The following is a 27,709-nucleotide window of genomic DNA, read 5'->3' as shown; positions in this document are numbered from 1 at the left end:
ATGTTTGCCTCTCTTTCGTTTTAATTACTTGTTCTTGTTCTTAAAGCCTTGTACCATTTTCCCCTTTGTAGACTTGTACCATTTTCGTTTGAAGCCAAAAAACCTCTTAGAACTTGACTCTATAACATATGTATAAGTAACTGGTCTAGTTGCCTCAAAGCATTTTTCCTCTAGTTTAATGTGGCAAGAAATATCAGTAAAAGTTCTTATTTTCTTATTTTGGGTCATATACACCTTCATATGTTTCCAACTTTTGGGAAGAGATCGTACTACTCTATGAACCAATTGTTAATTTGTTAGATTGTGCCCAGCTGACTTCAACTCCATAATCATATTTCATCGACTCTTTACAAATTTTCTTATATGTGTCAAATTTGATGGTCAACTGCTTCAATTTAGAGACAATAGTTCCTCCAAAATTTTCTTTCAAAACCATCTTTATGATATATGTAGTTGGGTATTATTGGTACTCGTATACTAGATTATCATTCATAAAGTTGATCAAGATATCACATGAAGTGGAGTTTTTCTTCTTACATGTGTGATATGCATCCATATCACGTTTGTGTTAGGCATTATTTGGATTCTACCCTTCATCTAGCCATAACTCTGTCATAACTTGATTTATGACCTTCAAAGCCTTTTGCTTATCTAGGACATAATGCATCTTGAAATATCATATGTTATAATTATCCACATTCACTTCTCACCCTTATTTAAAACATATAAAATAATGGATTTTCTTATATTCATTATTATGCATCACTCTCGAGCAAACTATAATGCATCCACATAATCCAAAAAAATTTGTACATTCTTGTCCTAAACAAGATCATGTTTCAAGGGAGTATGATTGCTAGACATGGACATTAGATAGACCATATATCATCTTTTTTCCAATTAAGAGTATACAACTTATTTTTAAATCTGAATATTTATTGTATATGTGTAATTCCAACATGCACCACTATACCATTAGATGGTCTCACCTTATACCTAATGTAATGGTCTTTAATTAACAAGTTTGCATGATTTAGAAATATGTATTTTGAGACACCATTATGTGTTTGCATGAGCCGAAATAAGGTATTACACTCTTTTACGCATCGTAGGATCTACTAAATTTGTTCCATGCATCAATCCGGACATCAAATAGTTGTTATGCACCGGTAGGATAGTTTCATATGCTCTAACACATCAAAAATAGTAACCACGATGCTTTCACACACCGAAACAAGGTCCCACAGGCCGAAATAATGTCCCAATATGCCTTTGCATGTTGAAAAAGTGGTGCACACGTCGCCATGCACCAAAACTAAGCCTCACATGCCTCCACACATTGTCAAGCACCTAGATTAACCTACTATTAGCTGATGATCGGTTAACTGACCCCTGGGTGTTGACCCATTTGAATCACCTGATTGACCATACAAGTTGACCCATTGACTAATGGGTTTGGAAAATCTGTTTAGTTTCTTCTAGTTCAGTTGACCTTTTTTCAGCCATTGATCGACCACACAATAGGGCTTTTGAATAGCAATGGTCGACAATCATACTTACACGAACGTCCAATGTCAACATCATCAAAATCTGATGAAATTGAGGCGAGGAAGACATGCCTATACGTCTCAGTTTTGGCTTTTGATTTCGTTGATTCATGGTTATATTGGGTGCAATTTTCATTTTAAATAATATAGAACACATCCATGAAAAAAAAAAATAATAGTCTTGGTAACTTGAATGATAAAAGATAATGTTTTATATATAAGAAAATATAAATTTAAATTTGTTACGATAAAATCAAAATTTTAATTTATTTAATTTAATAATTATAAAATAAATTTTATTGTGTAGTTAATTTGACTCCGGAAAAACAGTTTAACGCATATGAGATTTAAAAACAAAAAAGAAGTGATCAAAGTCGAAGTCCAACCTTCCATTCTACTTGTATTTAGGCTGGGCCAACTATCAAGTGGCGTGGACAACGAATACAGGCCTAGTGGCCCCGTTCTTGGTAAGATAGGATTTTCCCGGCCGAATTGTGTGAGCTAGAAATGAGTTTCTCATGTTCGTTCTTTCTCAATGGTGCCTTAAAACTAGCCACTCCTCACCTCTATCCCTTTTCTGCCAATTCTATCTCCAAAAGACAACTTCGTTTCTCCCCCAATGCAACCTCCCTTGAGCTCCCGCTTCTTCCTTTCAACACCAACGAGGTGAACTCTTCTCTTAACGTATCTTCAATATTATTGAGAGAGATCTTTTATGTTAATTACTATTGCGTTTGCCACTGATTCTGATATTGTCAAAACTAAGTATAGGTAACTTCAAATTTTTGTGTTCGGTTTGAACAAATGAAAGGATTTTTTTTTTCTCAATTTGAATTACTCTTAATGTCCTGTAAAAAAAATTACATGTTTTATGTAATAAGTAAAGAAAGTTTTTTATCAAAACGCTTTATTGTAGCACGATTATTTTCTACATTTTTCTTGAAATTATTATTTTATTTATTTTATGATTTCAGATTCTTGTTCCATCGGAGTGTAAAATATTGCATCTATATGAAGCCAGATATTTAGCTTTGTTGGAGGAGGTACTGGATATTTATTATATTTGATGTTTAATGTCTCTCTATTTTTCTAAAATTATTTTTATATTATATTTAGCCATAGATTAATCTCTGTATTGTATTGGCTGCAGTCTTTATCTAGGAAGAAGCTTTTTGTGCATTTTGTGCTGGATCCTATTGCTATTAATGAGTCGTCAACTGAAGCATCATTTGCTGCTCGATATGGTTGTTTGGTCCTTATAGAAAATGTAATTGTTCAAATTTTTTTTAACTTTTAGACATTAAAAAATAAAGTGGGTTATAGACATACTTAGATTCTGTTCTTGCAGTTAGAACAGTTAGATGTTGGAGCATTGGTCACTATAAGGGGAATTGGCCGCGTCAAGATCATCAGTTTTGTTCAGGTGAATAAAACTTTGATTTGAGATTATAATTGCCCTTCCTTTTAACTTATTTGTTCATACTCCAAAAGACCAACTTACAAACTTATGTATGGCTAAAATGTAACTTAAACTGACTCTTAGAAGTCAATAAAGAAAACTAAGAAATAGAGATAACAATGAATGTTGAAAAACAAGAATATTACTCAATTCTGACTCTACATTAAAGCTGTTGGACTGACACTTTAACATCTAAGTAGTAATATTAATATGACTGGACTGTTAGGCTGGACCAAAGTCCCACATTTGAATCATATTAGGGTCTTTGGTTTGTAGATTACATTCTGTTGCCGTTTGCTAGACTGTTAAAGCTGGCTACAACCTTTCTCTTTCGGATCACAACTTTCTTGAACTTGACAAGTTGGCCTAACTGCATAAGACTAAATCTGTTATTGGTGCTTAGTGGTGCCCTTTTACACTAAAGTGGTTCATGAAGTGCAAATTCTAGTTTTGCCTTGATTGGAGGCTGTTTGTTTTACTTGGATTGATGCCTTTGTCTTGTTGACTTCTTCTTTATTTATTTTATTTGAGATTATGACAGCCAATTCATTGCCTAAAATCTGTCTTTGACTCTTTTACTTCTCCTGTATATTTGCTTGATTGGTTTCTAACATTTTATCATTTCCAAACTTTACTAAGTCAATATGTTTTGTCGTGGTATTTGTAAGTTTTCTAGTTTTCCCATTTATGATTATATCTTGCAGGCAGATCCATACTTGAAAGGTGAAGTCATGCCGATGCAAGACCGAAATCTTTACAGTCCAAGTGATATGAACTCATTAGTTTTGGCAGTGAAGGAGGCTGTTTACAACCTGAATAATCTTGAAATGAAACTAAAGGTATGCATGTCCATCTCTCTCACTTTACATATGTAGGTGCAGACTTAAATTTTTTAGTTTACTGGACTGATCTCTTGACCATATATAATCTGAATCCAATGGCATAAAGAGTTGAGTCGTTAATGTGACATTTGAACTTTTGAACCATTTAATAAAGATGAATGAATGGGTCAAAATTTAAGCTACAAGATCTCATTCCTCTCTCTCTCTCTCTCGCCCTCTATGCACACACACAAACATATACATACATTGATCCCTGCAGGAAAGGATCTTATCCAACCTTGAAACTTGCTTCTATCTGAAAAATGATGTTTCAGGCTCATAACTGATACTTCATGTTTTTTCCTCTGAAAATGTTTGATGGTTACTATTTTTCCTCTGCAGCCAATTATTATGAATAGATATTATTCATTATTTCACATGGCATTCTTGTTGTTCATATGGATTGTCTGCTTATTTATTTCATGAAAATAGGCTCCAAAGGAAGCAATTTTGCAGACTCATATTTTAAATTCTCTGCTGTGGGCTGATAAGGAACCATCCTTAGATTGTGAAGAAGCTTTCATTCCATCATTACCTGAGCGCATATCTTTTGCAGCATTTCAACCGGTATCAAGTGAGTGTATCTTTTCCTTTGTATTACTGTGACTTACTTTTCTTTCTTGCTGCTCTCCAAGCTATATCATGCTTGAAGTTTGATCACATTGGGCAAAGCATTAAAATAAAAAAGAAAATAATAGTCATGCTTCTCTCTGCCACGCCGCCCCCACCTGAAAAAGGAAAACACCTTTGGAGTTTTTGCACCAACTTTTTGCAGATTTGAAAAGTTTTATGTATAAGTTGAAAACTAACTCATATACATGGTTTAGATTTTATCTGGCATAAACTATTTTCAATTTGCCTAAGTTTTCCAGGGCCAATGTGATATTTATGCTTGAAGAATGTTATTCTTAATGTTTGATAAACTGAAGTGTCACTTTGTCGAGGTTATCTACCTTTTCTTTGTTCATTTATAAAACTTGTTCAAGAAAGCAGTTAATTTGGCAAATATAAGTTGATCTGATTCTGCATTTTTTTTTGGACAGGAGCAACTCAATCAGAATTGTTGAAGTTGCAGAGAGAGAAAGTAAAAGCAATGGATTTAAGAGACACAAAACGAAGACTAAATCATTCACTACAATACCTTAATGATAATATTTCACTGGTTGCTGCCAAGCTTGCTATCCAATCCTTAGAAATGCAGTAATCTGTGGGATGTAGGCATGTACAATATTAAATAATTAAATCCTTTGACAAAAGTGATTAGGTATTAATTTAAAATCATCCAATCACATGATGAAATATCATTTATGTATTTAAATTGTGTATCATAAGTATGTATACATAGTTCTATTAATTTTTAAATCATGCGTTGGCCAAATCTTATAGGGTTTTTTTTTTTTTAAATGGATCTTTGTCGTGCACATCCTAATCAAAGTTTATCAAATTTCTGGGTATTTACATTTTCTTATACGAATATAACATTAATAGAAAGTAACATATGTATTATCGTAAAATTATAAACTAACACAGCTTCTCTATTAGTTTAGCAAGAAACTGCTAAGTGCAGTGGTCACTTATCAGGTATTTACCAGGCCCGTGATATTGGGTATTAAACATTCATCTTCTTCAACTCTAGCCTTTGAAAATGGTGATAAACAGCTGATGATCTTGTGTATCACATGCACAATCAATTTATTATAACCTCTCTAATGACAACTTGTGCCAATGACAAGGTTTCAAAGCTATTTTGGGCTTTTATACAACTTTAAATCAAATATTTATGTCTAAAATTTGAACCAGTTAAGAAGACTAAAACTGTAGACTTTGTGAATCACTTACCTCTTCACGCACTACATTTTCTGCTTCATTATGTTTTTGTTGCTTGATTATGTGTGTTAACATGGAAAATTGCACCACTATGATATTGTAATCATTTGAAGATATTAGATGAGAGTTGTAATTTGAGTGCAATGGGAAACTGTCATTGTAATTAGTAAAAGCAACACAACAGTAAAGAAGAAGAAAAAGCTTTTAAGTAGTTCAGATGTTTAAGCAGAACTTACGTTCACTGTAATCTAAGGTAGGGAATTGTGACAAACAATAAGACAAGATCAAATTGTTTTATGCTTTTGACTAAAGTAGTACGAAAACTCATAATAGGGTGCGTTTCCACGTTTCGAAAACATTTTTATTTCCAACACCTGTACGAAATATTTCGGGTCATTTTGAAATTTTTAAAAAATTTTGAAACGCGTTTCTTTTAAAAGAAAAATCATGAAATCAATTAAACAAATATCTTTTGTATTTTCAAACCTAAAATATCTTTAAATTGTTAGATTTATTTCATAGAACAGAATAAAATAAATTATTCAATTACAATCCCAAGATCTACGCATAAATTATAAAATACTGAATTAAACTTTAGGGTTTTAGAAATACCTGGATCTCCATATAATTTGAAACTGAAAAATCTATTGAAATCACTTGAAATTATCTGTCGAGATCACCTCTCGATGTGACTTGGTTTTCTACTCTAGAAACCTCTCTGAATAACAGCTTTGAATAGGTAAACTATACTGCATTTATTCTATATTAGGTTTTGGAGCAAGGACTTAACCAATTTATAATAGGTTAATTGACCCCCATCAAGGTTCAATAAACCTTAAGGCCCACACTTATGTTGTCCATCCAGATCATAACCTTTAAGTGTATTAGGTTTATATTTATTGATCACTTAAGCCCATCTTTAAACTGGCATTGGACTATTCAATTACCCGGTTTTATTAAATCAAAAATTATAATTAATGTTAGCCCACATCAAGAAATTTTTAACATAAATCTCATATTGAATTCATTTCCTCTTTACTCTTTGATATGTTACTCCTCTCCTTCCTAACATATTATATAAATTGATATGTATTGTTACTTTTTTCTTAAATATCTACATATGTTTGCTCAAAAACAATTTACAATAAGTTCTATGATTATATTTTATAGTATTATTTCTTTTTATTCTTTTTTTATTATTTATTTTTACATTATACAAGTTTATATATTTTTGTTATAAAAAATTTTGTATTTATAAGAAAACCTTATATTTTTCATATTTATAAGTTTTCCCACATTTTCGTTTTCTATATTTTTAAAAAAATATGTTTCCACGTTTCTCCGTTTATGTTTCCATGCTACCTAATTTTTGACTGAAAAGTATACTAAATTATTACAAGGAAAATGAAACATATAGATTGGAGAAGAAAAATTGTTTTAGGGGTGACAATCTTCCCCTATGCCAAAGGCCCCATGAATAATTTTCCTGCACCACCTGTTCTCCTCTCTTTCTATAGTCTCTTGTTTGTTTCAGTTTCAATTTTTTCCTCTATTTTCCTTAATTCTAGTTTGTCGGTTTTGCCTTGATTGGAGCCTTTTTGTTTTGCTTGACTGATACCTTTGTCTTCTTGTCTTTTTCTTCAATTATTTTATGCGAGATTATGGCAGCTAATTCATTACCTGAAAATCAGTTTGACTCCGTTAGTTGTTCTTATGTAAATATGCTTGATTGGTGGTCAAACGCTGTCATATTTCCAAACTTTATTATGTCAATATGTTTCGTTGTAGTGTGTGTATGTTTTCTGGTTTTCCCATTTATGATTTTATCTTCCAAGCAAATCCTTACTTGAGGGGTGACGTCATGCTAATGCGAGACTGAAATCTTTACGGTTCAAGTGCTATGAACTCAATAATTGTGGTAGTGAAAGAGGTTGTTTACATCTTGAATAATCTGGAAATGAAACTAGAGGTATGCACGTCCTTCTATCTCACTTCACATATGTATATGTAGACTTATGTTCTTTAGTTTACTAGACTGAAACTCTTGGCCATTTGTAATTTGAGTCTATGGTAAAGAGAGTTGAGTTGTAAATGTGACATGTTGGGGTTGGTGCCCAATAGTTAATTTTACAAATAAGGGCATATTTGTAATTTTATGTAGCTTTCTTTAAAATCATATATTTTTGCTTAGACAATTGTCCTTAAAATGGTTAAACTGTAACGAGGGAATCAATGTATGACAATTGATTGTGAAGACCTTATGCTCATATTAGAAGTTTGTTCTAAAAATTTGTAGTCTCAATATTACCATGGGCACGAGTAATATAGTGAGAACTATCATAGTATTGAATGACTCTATCAAAATATGGTGACATATGATTTTTAGACTTAACATCATCAGATTGTCTTGTGCAAAAATTAGTATGGCTTGACTTCAGCCTAACATAGTCCTTATAGAGAATTTCCAAAGATGTGGTGATTGACCATATTGAAATACATATGAAGGCTATAATGGATTAACAAATGATTCATCACTTTTGAGCACAGATGCTAATATCTCTGATAGAGCAATACTGATAAGTATTGACAATGTATAAAAATTGTGATCATAGTAGGACTAAGTTGTTGAAAAATCCAATTTCGTTCGGATGTTGATATAGACATCAGTCGATGTATAACGAGGGTGCCTTAAGGTAGACATTGAATCTATGTCTTAATCTCGAAGAGATATTGTATAACAAAAACACAATATTGTACCAGTAATCGTATTACTAAAATGTACAAGTTAATCATTAACACTTCATTGATTAGGTAGTCATAATACCTTACTAGAAGGTAATCTTGATTTATATTCGGATGAATATCAAATCAAAAACTTGATATGAATCTAATCACTATTTAACTAACAGAGAGCCTATGGGTCATACAAAAAATGAGTTGATCAAACACTTGAGGCGTAGGATTATCTGAGTTAAATTTGTTTTGGAACTTGGATAGAGAATTATAAGTCTTGAAAAGACCTTTAGGCTTAAAGCATGATTTATTACACCATGGGACCAAAGTGTAATAATCCTAAGGTGTTTGTGTATAAAGGAAATTATGGATATTGGACTTTAGATAATCTTGAACTGATGACAACCGTACATGAATCATGTATAGGCATTCAGAGCTCTTGGATAAGAATTATCCATTATTCTTATCCACCCCAAAAGTTTGGATAAGTCACAGATTCTATATGATTAAGTTTGGATGATGTATGAGCATATATCATCAATGTACGACCATACATGGTCTTTATATAAAGAGACAATTTTGCAGTTCAAAACTATTCACTTATGTATAGAGTGCATGCTCGTGCCTCTAAAACACCTCCTCATGCACATGCCTCCTTGCAATATATCTATGCATATTCGAGCCTCTTAGAGTTTGTGCTATGTATGGTTACTGAGGTGTCTCTATATCCTTGAGTTTGAGATTGATTACAACACAGTTTGAAGGCTGTCAAAGTGAAAGAGCCACCAAAAGCAGGTATGAGTTTTTAAAAGTCCCTTATGGTTGATTGCCATCAAGGAAGCACAAAAATGCACAGTAAGGTGCATTTCCACGAATGTGAAATGTTTTGATTTTTGAAATGACTTGAAACTGGTATAAAATGTTTCAAGGTCATTTCGATAATTTTAAATAAAAAATAAACGTGTTTCCTACTCATAAAAGGGAAATGAATTTGTCCCCCTTTTATTTTGAAATTGAACAATCTTGGATCATTTTATCTCCTCTTCCTCACTTTCAACCTATTGAGCATCTTATCTTTCTCAGAACAGAGGTTGACTGGGTATGTGTAAACTCTGACATTCTCCCTCTTGTTAGTCTATAGAAACTGAAAGTGAAAAGAAAGTTCATGGAAACTAAAATTTATTCGAATTTCTTATAATATATATTACATTATTGTTTAGATTGCTATGAGATTATTAATTTTACTTTAGTGATGCTTTAGGTTTGTGGAATTTAGAGTTAATGGCAGTCTTGCAGATGCATGCTCTCTTCCTATGATATATTAAATTATTTTATATAGATTGCCAGACGCATGCTCCACTCCCAGGATTTCTAATTTTTTGCAAAATATATATTAAATTATTGTATCTGTACTATCATATGATGCCTAATTCCCATGATAAATTATTTTATATATATATATATATATATATATATATATATATATATATATATATATATATATATATATATATATATAACTTGGCTCATTCTTGCAATATATATGTCTCCATTCTCATGAATTCTTCTAATATAAAATAAATTTTTACATGTTAATAAATGAATGGCAGATGGTGGACATTTGCAATACATACATCATACATCATTCTAGTAATATATATATATATATATATATGAGTTATTCGCCAACATAATTTATAATTAATCTGTAAGTTTTTTTGTTAATAATTATTGAATCTCTTATTTTACACAATTTAATCAAATAATTCTATAATCTATCATTTAATTGTTTTGGTTTAATTTAAATGTTATTTTTAGATGAAAGTTTCTTTATATTTAAGTTGATTTATTTATGTTTTTAATTTGTGATTTTATTTCAGTTGGGTAATAAGCTACCAAGAAGAATAGTCGGTGATTTATGTGATTTGGTTGACTTCTTTGGGTGAATTTTAACAAACTATTGGTGATTTTATTTGATTGAATTTGGGTTAATCATTAATAGATTATGCTACTAGTAAAGAAAGTTCTAGTTCTTAAAATAGTAGTAGTAGTGTGGGTTTAACAAAAAAGAATAATGATGAAGACAGAAAATCCATTGTGGAAATATGTCACAAAAATTGATAAACTTAAGGAATCATAAGGTACATGCAAATGAGTTTGTAACTTTTGTCATCAATAAAGGCAAGAGAGTTATACTAGAGTTAAAGCTCACCTTATAAAAATTAGAGGGAAAGGAATTGATGTTTGTTCTAAAGTGAAATTTGAAGATTTAGTAGAAATGAGAAAATTAAATGATAAAGTTACCGATAAGATTTATAATTCTCAACCTAACGAGTTTCGTAGCTTAGTAGTACTACCAATGTAAGTCAGTCATTGCCTTTATCTTTACCATTAGTAAGTGGGTCAAATTTTTTTTTAAGTCAGTCATTACCTTTATCTTTACCATTAGAAAGTGGGTCAAATCTTTTTTTAAAGAAGAGAAAAGTTGATGATTCTCTTATTACTAAATCTTTCAACATACAAACTAGAACTCAATTAGATAAGAAAATTACTAAAGTGTTTTACATTAGTGGTAGTCCTTCTAATTTCGCTAGGAATCCAAACTACGTTAGTGTTTTTTCATTTGTAGCTAATCATTCATCAAATGGTTATGTGCCTCCTGGGTACAATAAATTAAGAACTACACTACTTCAACAAGAAAAGGCAAATATGGAGAGTTTGTTGGAACCTATTAAAAGCACTTGGATGGAAAAAAGTTTTAGTATATGTTAGTGTTGGATAGAGTGACCCACAAAAGAGGCCTTTAATTAATTTTGTGGTTATTTGTGAATCTGGCCCGATGTTTATTAAAGTCGTTAATTATGCAGGTTAAGTTAAAGATAAATATTTCATTACTAATTTGTTGAAGGAGATAATAAATGAGGTTGGTCATCACAAAGGGGTTCAAGTAATGACTGATAATACTAAAAATTGTAAAAGTGTTGGGAATATCATTGAAGGCATGTTTCCACATATTTATTACATACTTTGAATCTAGCTTTGAAAAATATTTGTGCAACTAAAAATGTGGAATTCAATCAAAAGAAATATGATGAATGTCATTGGATAACTAGTGTTCATCGTGATGTCATGGTAATTTAAGAATTTCATAATGAACTATTCAATGTGATTGGCTTTGTTTAATCAATTTAGTCTTTTGAAATTACTTTTAATCGCGGACACTTGTTTTGCTTCTATTGTTGTTATGTTTAAAAGATTTAAGTTAATTAAGTGTGCTCTAGAATCAATGATTGTAAGTGAACTATGAGGACAATATAGAGAAAACAATCAAGGCAAAGCAAGATTTGTTCGTGTAAGGTGTTGAATGAGAATTGGTAGGCAAAGGTCAATTACATACTTGCTTTTACTACATTGATTTATGATATGATTCAAGTGTATGATACAAAAAAGTCATGTCTTCATTTGGTTTATGAGTATCGGGATTCTATTATTGAAAAGGTCAAATCGGTTATTTATGAACATGAAGGAAAGTTTCTAACCTAAGGTTCTCCTTTCTATTTGGTGGTCTTCAATATTCTTTATGATCATTAGGCAAAGAGTAATACTCCACTTCATTGTATAGCTCATTCATTAAATCCAAGGTAAATATCTAATAAAATTATATATTTCTTTCATACTCATTTTATATATTTATTTATTAATTTGGGTATTAATTTGTTAACTATCTTATATATATATATTATTTGTGAAGGTTTTATAGCAAACAATAGCTTTAAGGAGGTAAAGGTAGAGTGTCTCCTTATATGGATAGAGAAGTATACATTGACATGAACAAATGTTTTAGAAGAATCTTTTTCTGAAGATAAGCATGTTAAAACATTAGACTAATATGCTAACTTCTCTCTCAAAAGTGTGTGGTTTGAGGATCCTGACTCAATTGGTGCTAGATTTAATAAGAACCGTTGAAATGATGGGCATGTTTTGGTTTAAATGTTTCATTGCTTCAAAAGTTGGCATTCCGAGTACTCGGATAACCTAGTTCCTCCTCTTGTTATGAAAGAAATTGATGTACTTATTCCTTCATTCATTCAATTAGGAAGAATAAATTAATTCCAAAATGTGTAAAAGACTTAATTTTGTTCATAACAATCTTGATTTGTTGTCAAAGGTCAACTCTAAGTATTATAATGGTAAGGAGAAGATGTGAGATGTTAGTGGAGATGACTTTGGAAGTATGAAAAGTGTGGGAGTTCTTCAGTTAGCCAATATCTTATTAGATGAAACAGAATTAGAGTTTATCTTTTTTTATGAAAATGCTAATGACATAATGGATAGGGAGAATGATCAAATAGAGAAAATACAATAAATATTTTACTATTTCTTTTATTTTTTCATTATATTTTATTTGATGACTTTGATATTGAATTTTGGAAATTATTATTTTGATGAAATAATGTAGAGTTTGTAGATTAATTTATTTATATTTTGATATAATATATTGATTTATATATATATGTTTATTTTCAATTTTAAAAGATGAATATATAAATATTAATTTAATTTATGCATACATGTTTCAAGAACTTGAGTTTGCAATTTATTTTTGGTATGAAATTATTTTGTTATATTTTATTATAAATTGGTTAGAAAAAATCAATTGTTATATTTTTTTAATAAAAATACAAATAAAAATACAAGTTACTGTATTTTTATAAAAATTCAATTTTTATAGAAAAAAAACCCTATATTTGCCATATTTACATATTTCCCTATGTTTCCATTTCCTTCTTTTTTGACAAAATGCATTTTGACATTTTCGTTTCAGCATTTCACTTTCCGTGCTACTTAAATTGTCATAATTGTGATTCAATATTCTTACGAGAATGATTCTAATAAGGGTTATGTGGTTTTTGTATGTTTGTTTTGAATTTTAAACAACGTTTTTGCTGTTGATAAAGACTACATTACCTTACAATGGTATCAAAGCCATGCTTGAGGTATTGAATCACAAATTTTATACATGTGATTATATTTTAATTCGATTAAATGTGAATATTATTTTGAGATTGAATGTTATAAAACCAGTAAATAGATATATATATATATATATATATATATATATATATATATATATATATATATATATATTATATTATATTATATTTGTTTGATGTTTGAGAACATAAATTGGATTGTTGGATTATTTATTTGCACATCACCATACTGAACAATCTCCCAATTCATGTGAAACCATCTATATATATGTTTAGATTGTTGTTGAGACTTTGGCTCTTTGGCCTGAGCAATGACACCATTGTTATAGATTATCTAGGTCAATAATGCTTGGAACTATTTCAAGTTCGGTGACAAACTTCTTGATCTAAAACACTTCTTTGGTTGTATTTAATAAAGCAATGTATTCAACTTTGGTCGTAGAATAAGCCAGAGTGTTTTGTTTCCAGCTTTTATAGCTAAAACATCACTATTAAGAGAAAATACATAACTGAATTGCAATTTATAATCATCTTTGTCAATTTGAAAATTGGCATCACTATAACCTTTTAGAGTGAGTTTTTCTTTTCTTTCATAAACCAAGAATACATCTCTAGTCCTTCTTAAGTACTTTAGATGTTCCTCATAACTATCTAATAATGTTTACCTAGGTCTAATTGATATCTACTTTATATGCTTATGAGACATCCACTCAAGTGCATAACATGGCATATATAAAATATCCAATTGTAGATGCATATAACATCTATCTCATCATCTCTCTTTATTTTTGTGTTCAAGGGCACATTTCTTAAATAACTCTATGTCATGGGAAACCACGAGGAATCCTCTAGTAGAGCTAACACTAAAGTAGTAATCAATCTCTTTTAACTCTTAGAATCTCTCATCGCAGGTATTTGACAAATAAAATTGAGTTTCCTCATTAGTGAGAGTCATGAAGGGTCTTGCCAACCTTGCAAATCTCTTGACAAACCTCTTGTAGTATCCCACCAAACTTAGAAAACTCTAAACCTTTTTTATAGTTTTTGGTCCTTGCCAATCCAATACTGTCTCTGCTTACTTGGATCCAATGATATACCCTCAACTGATACTATATGACTCAAAAATGCAACTTTGTCTAACTAGATTTCACACTTTGAAAATATCACATATAGATACCTCTACCTTAGCCCTTGTAGGAAAACCTCAAATACTTTTCATGTTCTTCATCACTTATGGAGTACAATAATATTTCATCAATGAGAACTACAATAAACTTATCTAAACAGTCATGAAATACTCGATTCATCAAATCCATAAACAATGCAAGGTATTTGTCAACCTAAAGAGAATCACCATATACTTGAAGTGTCTATACCTTGTCTTAAAGGTTGTCTTAGGTATATCTTGTTTAGCTACCCTAACTTAATGGTAGTCAGATCTTATATCAATCTTAGCAAACATTATAACTCCTCTCAATTGATTGAACAAGTCATTAGTTTTGGGTAGAAGATACTCATTCTTGATAGTCACCTTGTTCAACTCTCTATAATTTATACACATTCTTAAGGATTCATCATTCTTCTTAACAAATAAGATTAGAGCTCTCCAGGGATTATGACTCAACCTGATAAACCCATTATCATGCAATTACTAGAGCTACTTCTTTAACTCATATATCTCAGTTAGGGTCATTCTATAAGGTCTTTTTAATATTGGTGTTATACCCAACACTAGTTTTATATTGAATTCAACTTCTCTCTTTGGTGCTATTCTTGATAACTTCTTTTGGGAAGACATTCAAAAACTCCTAAACCATTAATGTCTCTTCAATCTTTGGGCTTGAATCTTCCTTGGTCACCACATGAGCCAAGAAACTAGTACTCCCTTTACTTAGCTTTTTCCATGCCTTAATCACATTGATCATCATACTTCTAATTCACCATTTTGCCAAACTTAAATTTATCACCAGTCAATCTTTCTTGCATTAATAGTCGATTTCAATTATGCAAAGTCCATTCCTAGAATCATATCAAAGTTTGGCATGTCAAAGATTATCAAATCAACTAGTATCCACCTACATTTTATAATTGTAATCTATCCTATAAGTATCAAATCACTAATCACTGACCACTAGTTTACTATTGGGCAATTTTATCTTAATCTATAAACCACTTTTACCAGTTCTACCCCTAATCTCTCTGTTATATTCTTACCTACAAAATAATGAGTAGCATCACAATATATCAAAATATATAATGAAGTATCAAGGTAAGATAACTGACCTGTAACTACAGATGAATTAGCCTCAACTAGTCTCTAGGTAATGGTGTAAACTATAACAGTGGCTCTTCTTATAGTTCGTTTTGTTCTAGCTAAAGCTTTTAGATAGAACTTAGCTATGTGCCTTTATTGTCTACATTTGAAATAAACTCCCTACCCAGATAGACACTCTTTTTGATGTTGTTTGTCACACCTCTTATAAGTAAGGGTTTCAGATCTCCTATGCCAAACTCAATAACACTCTTATAGCCATACCTTCTACTATTCAGGACAACTCATGGTTTATGGACACTAGAACCACTGACCATGTCACCTTTGACCACTCAATCTGAATTTCTTATATTTGTTTCATATATGGCAATGATTAACTTCAAGTTTAAAATTATAAGAATCTTTCTATTTCGCACACTGGCCTGGTTTCCTTCCTTAGCTTCATTCAACATAAAGCCTTGCATCTTAAAAATGTTTTTTATGTTCCTTCCATAACCATAAATTTCTCAAGTATATAAAAAATAACTAATAATAATAATGTGTTACTTGAGTTCTTTGTTGACCACTTTATAATAAAAGATAAAATCACTCATTTTGTTTTATTGCAAGGAAATCTTAAATATGGCTTATATCAACTAACTTTCCTAAGAAAGTCTACACCTTTATCAAAGCCAATAAAGCTAACTGCATACTTTAGCATCTCTCAGTTCTAAAATTGTTTTTCCTATGCCCAAATATACTGTTGTTACATCATGTGCTCATAATTCCTCATTTATCATTCAGATAATGGCTGATAATTTTGTTATTCCATAATAAATGAATGAATGTTTGCTTGGTGCTTATAATAATAAAAGTGTTTCTACTAGTGTTGTCTCCTCTGTTTTAACTTGTAATACTTCACAATTATCTAGTTCCAATAAATACTCTCTGTTTGATTTGTGACAAAATAGGTTAGACATCCTCACTCTAGAATGGTCTCCCTAGTTCTTAGAGACCTTCATCCACCTCTAGTGGTTGCCACTACTACAAATTTTTGTATCGTATGTCAGTATAACAAATTAAGCAATGTATTTTTCCTTCTTTTTGTCTCTAGAGCCTCTCAATCCCAAAATTGAGACACTTTGATATTTAGGGTTCATCTCTTATTCTGTCATCTGAAGGGTATAAATACTATATACACTTCATAGATAAGTACAATAGGTTTACTTGCCTCTTTTCCCTTTAAAAGTCTAAAACCAATTCTACATTCATCACATTTCAAACTCTAGTTGAAAAATAATTTAATAGAAAGATAAAATATGTCCAAACTGATTAAAAGGTGAATTCAAATTTCTAGCTCTTTACTTAGTAAATTGAGGCATCATATTTAGGCACATTTGCTTACAAACATATCAACAAAATGGACTAGTTGAATGAAAACATTAATAAATAATAGAAAATGGTTTAACTCTCTTAGCTTTTGGTAGGTTGCTGCCTAAGTTTTGGTGACTAACCTTTCAAACATTTGTTTTTCTACTAAATAAAATTCCCTCCTTGGTTTTAAAGTTTAAATCTCTCTTACAAGTGCTCTTTAAGACCAAATCTGACTACTTAGCACTTAGGGTATTTGGCTATGTCGTATTCCCTTACCTTATACATTATCAACATTACAAGTTCAATTTTCACATCAAAAAATTGTGTATTTATTAGGTACAACCTCTATTAAAAAGGCTACAAATGTCTAGCCTTCAATAGCAAAATATATATAGCCCAAAATGTGAGATTCAATAAGACTGAATTTTCTTTCATTCATGATCCTATCTTTAAAACCATTCACTCTCACATCTATACAACCACACCACTTATCTCTTATGTCTCTACCTTAAAATCACTTATTGCATTGTCTCCTACGTAAACTCAATTTTAGGTTCTTCTTGCTAGTACATTTTCCTCTTCACATCAACCTCAACCAACCCTAGTCACAACTGTATCACTCCAACCTCAACTCAATAATTCTTCGAACTCTTTAGTTCTTGATACCTCTAACCACCCTGATAATCTGCATGGTAGTCTTAGCTCCTTTGGCCATGTCTCTCTATAGCACAACCAAACTAATACCTATCACTATAGTTCTACCTAATCTACCTCAACCTTTCATCCAACTTTACCACTTCACCTTATTGTCCTAACCATCTCTACATTATCTCTTGTTTAAATCAATATTCACCCAATGCTTACCAGAACCAAAACAAGCAACCTACCCAAACCTAAAGAATGCCTCACCTCTCAAATAACTAGAAAACCCTCACTTATCTACCTTCATGCACTTATTACCAACTTTGCCACTTCAAACCTAAACTAGTCTCAATTATTGAATCATTATCTAACCTTGATTAGAAACAAGTAATGCAATCTGAATTAATGCCATTGTAGCCAACAATACATGGTTCCATGTTCCATGGAAAAATGTAGTGCATGTTATAAGCAGTAAGTGGGTTTTTACAACTTAATTTCATTCTAACGGTATTGTTCAGAGATATAAAGTTTGATTGGTTGCTAAAGGATTCCAACAAACACTTAAGGTTGACTATTCTGAGACCTTTAGTCTTGTAGTCAAATATGCTACTATTAAAATCATCATTAGTGTTACCTTTAACTATAATTGAGAAATCAGGCAAACAAATATCAACAATGTCTTTGTCAGTGGTGACTTACTTGAGAAAGTTTTCATGAGTCAACCTAAAGGTTTTTCCACAAACACTCTCTTAGAAAAATATGTCTGCTAACTCAACAAGACTTTTTATGGAAAATATGCCCCCAAGGCCTAATTTGAAAAGCTCAAATTTGCCCTTCTTAGTTCAGAATTTGTTTCCTAAGTAGCTAACATAAGTCTATTCATTTATAGAGTTGATCAAACTATTGTCCATATCCTAGTTTATGAAAATGATATTCTCCTTACTAGGAACAATAATTCTCTAATTGATAGTATCATCTCTAAATTGAATAGTCAATTTGCCCTAAAAAAACTTGGGGCTTTGAAGTCACCAGAAATCAGGCTAGCTTACACCTATGTTAGTCTAAATATGCAAGAGATATTGTAGTAAAAAAAAAACATGTTAGATTCTAAACCATGCACTACACTTTTTGGAACTAACATAAAACCACCCTAAAGATAGTGACAAGTTTGAACACCTATCCTTATATAGAAACCTTATAGGAATTGTCTAGTATCTCATAATCACTTGGCTAGTGACGAACTCAGAAATAAAACTTAAGAGGATCAAGATTAGAAATATTAATAAATTATAAATAAAAATAAACACAATTAGAGTTGGATCCAAACTAACCTAACTTGGTCTCATAAATTGGCTCAGTTTGGCTTAAATCGGTTTGAATTTGATTAATTTGAATTCAAGCCAAATTTGAATAGGAAGATTTGACTCATTTTTTAAACTAAATTAAACTCGGGCTAGGGATGTTCAACTTGAATTCGATCTGAATTCATAGCTCAAATCTATAGTTTGGATTTGTGGCTCAAGTTTAGTTTGAATTTATGACTTAAATTAGTGATTTGAATTCATAGTTCAAATTAACAACTCATTAATAAATTAACATCGTTTTACTCAAATAATGAAAAATTGGTGTTGTTTTGAAAATGAGTTATAAACTAGAACCACAAATCTAAGCCACAAATTCGAGCTATTAATTCAAGTCACAAATTTAAATTGAACTTGAGTTGAATCAAATCATTTTTTATTTGAACTAAACTTGAGCCAAAAGTAGAACACTAATTTTTTTCAAAATGGAAAGAATGACATATCAATTACAACATATACAAAGGGTACAATGTAAATTTTATCAAAATTTGTGGGGTCTTTTTAAAAAGTCAAGGAGGGTACCCTCCTTGACACTCCCTTCGTCCGCCACTGCACTTGGCTAGATCTCTCCTTCTCAAATAAAACTAAGCCAATTCTTACATGCTCCCACTTAATTACATTGGAAAGCCTCTAAATGAATACTAAGATACATCAAAGACACATTAAACTTTGGTTTCTTATTCCAGCCTAATTTTGCCCTCTAGTTAGAATGTTTTTAAGATTTGACTAGGCAAAAAAATCTTTATTACAGAAGAGCCACCACTAGATACTGCATGTTTCTTAGCATCAATCTCATCCAATGGAGTCCAAAGAAACAGAAGGTAGTTGCCTTCCCATCTACCGAGGTAGAATATTGAGCCCCTACACTGCCATTAAAGTGGCATGAGCAAGAACTTTGTTTACTGAACTTGGGCTTAATTTTTCTAAACCCCCAATTATTTGGTGAGACACTTAAATCGCCAATGCTCTTGCCTCAAATCCTATTTTTCATGCTTATACCAAATACATTGAGATTGATATCCACTATATGAGACTAAGTCACTGCAATAATGTTACCATTCAATATTGCCCTAGGGAATTTCAAAACGCTAACATCCTGACTAAAGCTTTGCCTGTTTATAAATTTGAATTTCTTAGAAGTGCTTTGTATGGCTCCTGCCTGGATAGTCACACAACCAATGACAAATCCTGACTATTGCTTTTACAACTGCTAAATCTTCTAGAGTTGATGGGTATTGTACACAATGGTCTGATTGGCTTATATGTTGTCCAATGAATCACGTGTGTTTGCCCCTTGTTGGTATGATGCTATTGGTTCTTTCGTCCTTTCTTCACCTGATGATCTGTACTATATGTATCATAGTGAGCACACTGGCATTTTTCTATTCATTGGGTGAACAGTAACGAGAGGTTGGAATATGTGCTAATCGTGTCAATTTTTTAAATGTTGATCTTTATTTTGCAATTAGCTTTGCTATATGCACCTTTTTTAAGTTTGTGAATGGGCAAAGTCCTTTCTTTATTGACTCATTTTTTTTTTTATCTGATTATCTCCGTTATATGCATCATAATCCGTGTACTGGTGTTATTCTGTTCCTTGGGTGAACAATAACAATGTGTTGGAATAAGTATTCAAATATGTGCTAACTGTATCTTTTGGTTTCTTTTTTTTTTTTTTTTCTGGTGTTAATCTATTTTTGCATTAAGTGTTGCTATCTGAACCTTTTTGTTTGTGAATGGTGTCCCCCTGGACAATGTTCCTTGTCTTGCATCACATATTAGTAATTGTCTCCTTTGTTTGTATTATACAACCCACAACACTGTGATTATTCTTCTTTTTTAAATGTTGTTCTACCTGTTCTAGGTTTTGATCTCTTAATTAGCATTCTAGAAACTATTGTTAATCATGTTTTGAAAAATGTTGATCTGACTGCTCAAGTGCTTGATCTTTTTTTTGTGTTTGTTGATGCTTGCTTATTGAATTTTTTACTCGACAGTGAACAGTCCCACTGTGGAATTTCGTGTCCGCACATTGAAAATTTGCATCAGCAGTATTCTGGAATATCTTGCTTTATTTGATCTGGCGTTTGCCCAGTTGACACGCTACGTCAATGCTAACTCAAATTCTTTCCTTGACTGTGAACAGTACCGTTCAGTCTAAGTTGTTCCCTTGTTCGGTCTGCCATATACTTCTTCTATTCTTTTAACTAATTGACTCTTTTGTTGATCTGTTCTGAGGAAGTGGTGCTTGCTGCCTTGGGACAACATGCTAATGCCTTGATATTTTTTAAAAATCCTCCTCTTAGCAGTGACCAATCATACTCTGCACCATGCTTCTAACACATTACTCTTCGGCAATATGACTAAATGTCCCTCTAACCCTTCGTCTCTTTTCTTTCTTGTTAGTGTCACTTCGCCCTTCTTTATCAATAGTGGCACCCCTATTCACTGTTTTGAAAACCGGATTAGACTGCCCAATTCAATCAGTTGAATTGAGAATCAACTTCAAATTTAGTTCAATTAATATTAAAAATGGTTTATTTATCGATTCGATCAAACCTGATCAAAACTAATATAATTGGGTTTGACCAAAATTTATGATATTTTTAGAAAATTTAATTATTTTTGAATAATTTAATTATTTTATATTATAGTTGGTAAATTTTTAAAAATTAGTAAGGAAAAATAAAAGAAAAAAGAAAAAAAATATTTTATATCCATTAAAATATCTTCTATAGGCAATAAGTTACAGAATTATTTTTTTGTATAATGAGATTGAGACTTTTTTTATTTTAATTGTTTCATTAAAATCAAATGAATAATTGTTACTTCTTAAAAATGATATGTTTTAATTACCATTGGTATAGGTATCTTAATTGATTTTATTTTTAAAAAAAATTTTAAGTAAAATCTATTTATTATAATTTAATAATAAGTTAAACTGACTAATTTTCAATTAAACCATAAATCAGTAAGATCACTGATTTAATCACTGGTCTGATTTTAAAAATATTACCTCTACTTCTCTTTATTTGCAGGTAGGTCTGTGTCTCTACTCAAACATATCGTTTCTTTTCCTATTGCATTCATATATGTTCTCATGTTCCAAAAAAATAAAAAAGGGAAGAAAGGAGGTAAGAAAGAACACACAACAAAGCAGAAGACCAAAAAGGACACAAAAAAATCAAATTTAAAAGAAAAAAAGGCATCTAAAAAATATGAGAGAAGAAATAAAAGAGAGGAAAGGCACCAAGGAAGCAATTCAAGTGAAACTATAAAAGACAGAAGACAACTGAATTTATGAGGGGACTGAGTAGAAATCAAAACAAATGTTATCAAAGTGAAATGTCAACTAATAAATTGCGATATCTAAAGAAAGGATATCTATCGGCATATCAAAGCACACATATTGTTACTTCTTCAGCTGATCACTTCTTGGGAAATTTATGGGCGAATTACAGGATTAATAATATTCCACTAAATGTGAACGTTGACTATCTGGACATAATAATGGATACTTTTTTAATATAAAATTTTAAGCCATTTTTGAATAATTTTATATAGGTCAAAAAACTTATTTCCGCCCTAGGTATAGTAAAACCCTACTGTGACTATCCTCCCCCTATGGGGGTTTTTTGATGTGAAAAATAATTATCCTCCCCTATGGTGGTTTTTTGATATGAAAAATAATTAATTTTTAAAACTAATGAGAAAAAAAAAAATTCTTTGTTTAAATAAAAATCTTTAAAGAATGATTTTATTATTATTATAACAGTCAAATCTAACGGATGAATGAATATTTGAATTTTCAAAAGTTAATGGGAGACATTAAGACTTATATATATATATATAAATTAATGTTTTTAAAACTGAACCAGTGATCAAATCAATTGTCTCACTAATTCATGGTTTGACCAATTCAACTTATTATTAAATTATAATGGATAAATTTAGCTTAAAATTTTGTAAAAAATAAAATCAATCAAGATACTCATACTTATGAAAACTTGAACATATTATTTTTAAAGAGTAACAATTATTCATTTGATTTTAACGAATCAATTAAAAATGTCTCGATCTCATGATACAGAAAAAAATAATTCTGTAAATTATTGTTTATAGAAAACATTTCAATAGATTTAATATACCCTTTTTTTCTTTTTAATTTTTCTACCAGTTTTGACGGGATTAATAAATAAACTGCTTTTTTATATTAATCGGATCAAACTTAGAGCTGGTTTCCTGTACAACCGGTTGAACCAACTGATCCGGCCCGGTTTTAAAAACAGTGATATATATCCTTTTACTATGGGCAGAAGCCCAGGTACTCCGCCCCGGATATACTCAGTTCAGATCTGGGATTGACGGCAAAGCTAACAAAACTGAAGGCAAAATATAGGGTTAGCAATACTCCAAACTTTCACTTTATTTTAGTGCATGGAGAGAGCCATGGAGGGTGGTGCTGGTTGAAGATCCGTTGTCTTATGGAAACATCAGGCTATAAAGTCACTTGCCTTGACCTTAAAACTGCTGGAGTCGATCCATCTGATCCTAACACAGTCCTCACTTTTGAAGAATATAATAAGCCACTCATTGAAAAGAGTAGATACGAATCTATATTTATTTCTATTTGTTTCTTTTTTAATCTATTTTATGTTTGCTAATATTTGATATATAAATTTACAGGTGATATTGGCTGGTCATAGCGCAGGAGGTCTGAGTTTGACGGATGCCTTACACAAATTTGGTAGTAAGAAAATTCAGTTGGCCATTTATGTTGCGGCCAACATGTTGAAATATGGTATTAATACTGATGAAGACGTGACGGATGTAAGATTTAATTTTCTACTTAATTAATTTTACTTTTTTCTGAAATTTAATTGTAAAAGTGTATTGTAATATTCAGGCAGTGCCAGATTTATCAAGGCCAAACGACTATTTCCCACCCAAGGTTTGATGTTTTCTCAAAAGTCTCCCTTTAACTATGGAAACATCAAACACCCACCCATGACCGATTAGATTTAACCAAACCCTAACGCCTAAAAAACAATTTTGAAAAAATAATTAACTATATAAATAATATATTATTATATGATTGAGTAGTTTCAAAATTGAACATAAAATAACATATAATCATATAATAATACATTATCTGTATACTCAATTATGTATTCAAAAGTATATACACATAATATTGCTATTTCAATTTAAACAAGAATTCCGGTTAAGAAATGTAAAAATATATTTTTGATTAATGGAAATTTTTTTGTAGATTGGGGATAAATTCCTTTTTTCCTTAGAAATGCGTATCTCAATTCAAGGAGACTTTCCTTTTTTGGTAGATGATTGTTCTTATAATTTATCAGTGGATAATTACTTCTTGAGTGATGATTCTTAAGAACTCGGTCAAACTAGTACCACAACCAGTGCAAATAATTTAATATTTATTTTTGAAGAACGCTATCATTAATAATATAAAATATAAAATATAAAATATAATAAATATATTATTCGATATGTCTTATATTTTATAATAAAATATATAAAATTAATATATTATTTTAAAAATATATATTAAAATTTTTATTATTTTATTTTTTAAAAAATATATTCTATAATATAATATATATGAAAGAGAATTAGAATTTCATAGACAGAGTCCACGAATTAGACGGCAAAAGTAAATTATATGTAAAACCAAAAGAGTTGTATACGTGTAATAAATTTACGTGCAGAAGAAGAAGAAGACAAAAAGCACGTGGATTGACTGAACTTGGGAGCAAAAAATGGGTGTATTTATTTATTATTTAGCCACCTACGAAACGACTTATGGACTTAGATTAATTGTCCATAAGTCGTTTCGTAGGTGATCGTCTTCCCAGAGGTCTTCTTCTGGGAAGACGATTATCTTTTCAGATGAAGATGATGGTTTCGTCTTCGTCTGGGGAGACGAAGAATTTCGTCTTCGTCTGGGGAGACGAAGAACTTTGTCTTCTCCGACGAAGTTCTTCATTTCCCAAGACATTTTCGACGTCGATCGAGCCTCCAAATGGAAGAAAAGCATTCGTCAGAAGGAGAGGTTGCTTCGGGAGGAAGAGGCCATCGGCAATGGAGCCAGAACGGTCGTCGGAGATTTCAAAACCGAACCCTAGGGTGAAACTACCATTTTTTAAAACTTAGGTTGAGGGAAAATTTTTAGTTTTTAAAGTTTAGGGGGGCAAAAAAAGATAAAATTTTTAGGCGTTAGGGTTTGGTTAAATCTAACCGGCCATGGGTGGGTATTTGGGGTTTTCATAGTTAAAGGGGGGACTTTTGAGAAAACATCAAACCTTGGGTGGGAAATAGTCGTTTGGCCATTTATCAATACACGGAGATGTAGGAGAATGAACGTTTGGGTTGGGTCCTGATAAGCCTCCCACAAGCAGCATGGTGAAAAAGGAATTTCATCGAAAAATTTTTTACAGTATGAGCCCTATGGAGGTGAAGTATATTATTAACAAAAATACTATCAAAGGAAAAATATGATTGAAAAAAGATGATTATTAAAGAGAAATATTATTAAAAAAAATATTAAATTTATTTAAAAAAGTAAATTCAATCAAAATTTATCTAAAAAAGTTTAGGCATAAAATTTTATCTCTATTTTAATTAATATCCAAAGGAGATAGACCTTAATTGCATGAAAAGAATAAAGTTCGTTGGCTGGTGGCTGTTGCCTGATGAGCTTTGCTCTTTTGCATTTGCTTGTAGTTTCGATTGAGATGTTTATTCAGTATTCACCTTTTTGGCTTTTAACTTTTGACTTTTCAATTTGTACTTAATAGAGGGTAGTCTAAAACCCAATGGGGTTCCAAGAATTTAGGTATATAATTTAAATATATAAATATATTAATTAATATTTAATTTAAAATTATTTAGCTTTTAACTTTTACTTAATTTTAAATTTTAATATTAAATAATGTTTGTAAATAAAGTTTGAGTTTTGGGTTTTAGAAATTTGTTTTAATTGGATTTAATGGATTTTTTAATTTGTTAATAATTGTATAAAAATAAGAATTATATCCTAGTTTTTTTATTGAATTGATGGAGTTGATTAGTTTAATCTGATTTTACAAAAGAGTAATACTATGTGTACCCACTTTAAGTACACAAATATATACACACTCATATGTGTCATCATATGATTGGTTATTGTTTTATTTTTAATTCAAAATCATCCAATCACATGATGACACATATAAATGTGTACACATTTGTGTACTTAAAGTGGGTACACATAGTTTTATTGTTTACAAAAATATGGGTATCTTATGATTTTTTATAGATTTGGTTATTTAGACAATAGCAATCCTAGCTGAATTTAACTAAATCCCCTTATTAAACCGAAAACTGATTTGTATACATAAGTTTAAATTGTTAGACTGACTCTGTAGGATTCAGTAAAAAATGGATTAAATACCTAAGTTAAGTAATGTACGCTTTACTTATACGTTGGAACAATTTCGTCTAAAAATATTATATTGTTTTTGAGACGTTTTTCTAAAAATGATACTTGTCAAATTTTAATTTCAAATATTGCCATTTAATATAATTTGAAATTAAACATAATAAAATTAAGGATGATTGATATAATTAGGACTCCACTTTGGCCTCGATGCTCCTGAAGCCTGCACCTGCAATGGCCCTTGGAGCCGCTAAATTGAAGGAAGGAACAGACGCTGACAAGGTGCCACCTGTTTATATTAAAACGTCAACAAGACCCCCATCGGGGATGTTTGTTATTGAGGGTGATCACAGCCCTTTTTTCTCCACTCCCTTTGTTCTTTTTGGCCTTATAATTAAAGCAGCAATGAATAATCACAAAGGGTCATGCATTTAAATCTGTTATGTTGTGGGTTTAAATTTTTATGAATATTGAATTTGGCTTTTTTTTTTTAAATTCGATAATTTGATTTTTCGTCTTTGAAAGTACGAATATCTTTAATAAAACTTATGAAAAGAAAATTAGGGCTTTCATTTTATGCCCTATCTATTTGTCATCATCTTCCATTTTATATGTGAAACTTCACTCTAGTGTAAATGAAATGGGTTTTATTTTGAGGGCTTCTAATTATCAAGACACTGACAATCAAGCCAATGTTGAAATGAAAAGGGACATAATTTGTGTTTACGTGGCAATGAAAATCGTTATCCAACCTATTATGACGTGGTGTCTTGGTATGTACCTAAAACACAAACGAATGAAGGTTGAAAACCGTTGACTGGAGATTGCTAAGGCTTTGGAAAGGAAAGGATATCTAGACGAATAGGAGTTCATTTTTTGTGTTTGGCAAAACATTGTGACATTGTGAAATCATGTTTTTTTTAGAGGACACCATAAATAGTCGTTTATCTTTGATTTTTATCTCATACAATTTATGATTTATCCAAATTTTTAAACACAAATTTGGATGAAACTTGAATAAAGTTTTATCTTAACTTGTGTCACCATGAACAAACATTCATGGTCAAGGAAAAAGAAAAACTGGGCTAATCAAGTCATATTAGACAAACCTAATTCATTTACAATTTCATCTCTATTCAAACACTTCAAGATTTGTTGTTAAATAACCCTACATCCCCAAAGTCTAAATCAACTTC

The 27,709-nt window shown here is 30.9% G+C and overlaps 1 protein-coding gene and 1 pseudogene across 2 annotated transcripts; both read left to right on the top strand.

Moving 5' to 3' along the window:
• The first annotated feature begins 1,944 nt into the window (after nt 1-1,944).
• Nucleotides 1,945-5,197, top strand: LOC123218305. Of its 2 annotated transcripts, none has more exons than XM_044639684.1 (7): nt 1,945-2,213; nt 2,522-2,590; nt 2,698-2,814; nt 2,896-2,970; nt 3,711-3,845; nt 4,344-4,461; nt 4,931-5,197. In XM_044639684.1, the coding sequence occupies exons 1-7, from the start codon at nt 2,055-2,057 to the stop codon at nt 5,089-5,091; spliced, it is 834 nt and encodes a 277-aa protein (XP_044495619.1). In that variant the 5' UTR covers nt 1,945-2,054; the 3' UTR covers nt 5,092-5,197. The 2 variants fall into 2 exon arrangements, with proteins under 2 accessions (XP_044495619.1, XP_044495616.1); XM_044639681.1 differs by having other exon boundaries at nt 1,949-2,213; nt 4,320-4,461.
• A 14,671-nt stretch (nt 5,198-19,868) lies between these two features.
• Nucleotides 19,869-26,948, top strand: LOC123219659 (annotated as a pseudogene).
• Nucleotides 26,949-27,709: the final 761 nt, after the last annotated feature.

The sequence above is a fragment of the Mangifera indica genome, chromosome 6 (assembly GCF_011075055.1).
Source record: "Mangifera indica cultivar Alphonso chromosome 6, CATAS_Mindica_2.1, whole genome shotgun sequence".
In the NCBI taxonomy this organism is placed as follows: Eukaryota; Viridiplantae; Streptophyta; class Magnoliopsida; order Sapindales; family Anacardiaceae; genus Mangifera; species Mangifera indica.
This window is presented reverse-complemented; position numbering and strand designations above follow the sequence as displayed.

Bases quoted from the DNA above. Each gene is read 5' to 3' on its own strand.
- LOC123218305 (XM_044639681.1), top strand. From the start codon at position 2,055: ATGAGTTTCTCATGTTCGTTCTTTCTCAATGGTGCCTTAAAACTAGCC. The intron at 3,846-4,319 runs GTATGCATGTCC...TCATGAAAATAG, and splicing joins ATCTTGAAATGAAACTAAAG to GCTCCAAAGGAAGCAATTTT. The intron at 4,462-4,930 runs GTGAGTGTATCT...TTTTTTGGACAG, and splicing joins AGCATTTCAACCGGTATCAA to GAGCAACTCAATCAGAATTG.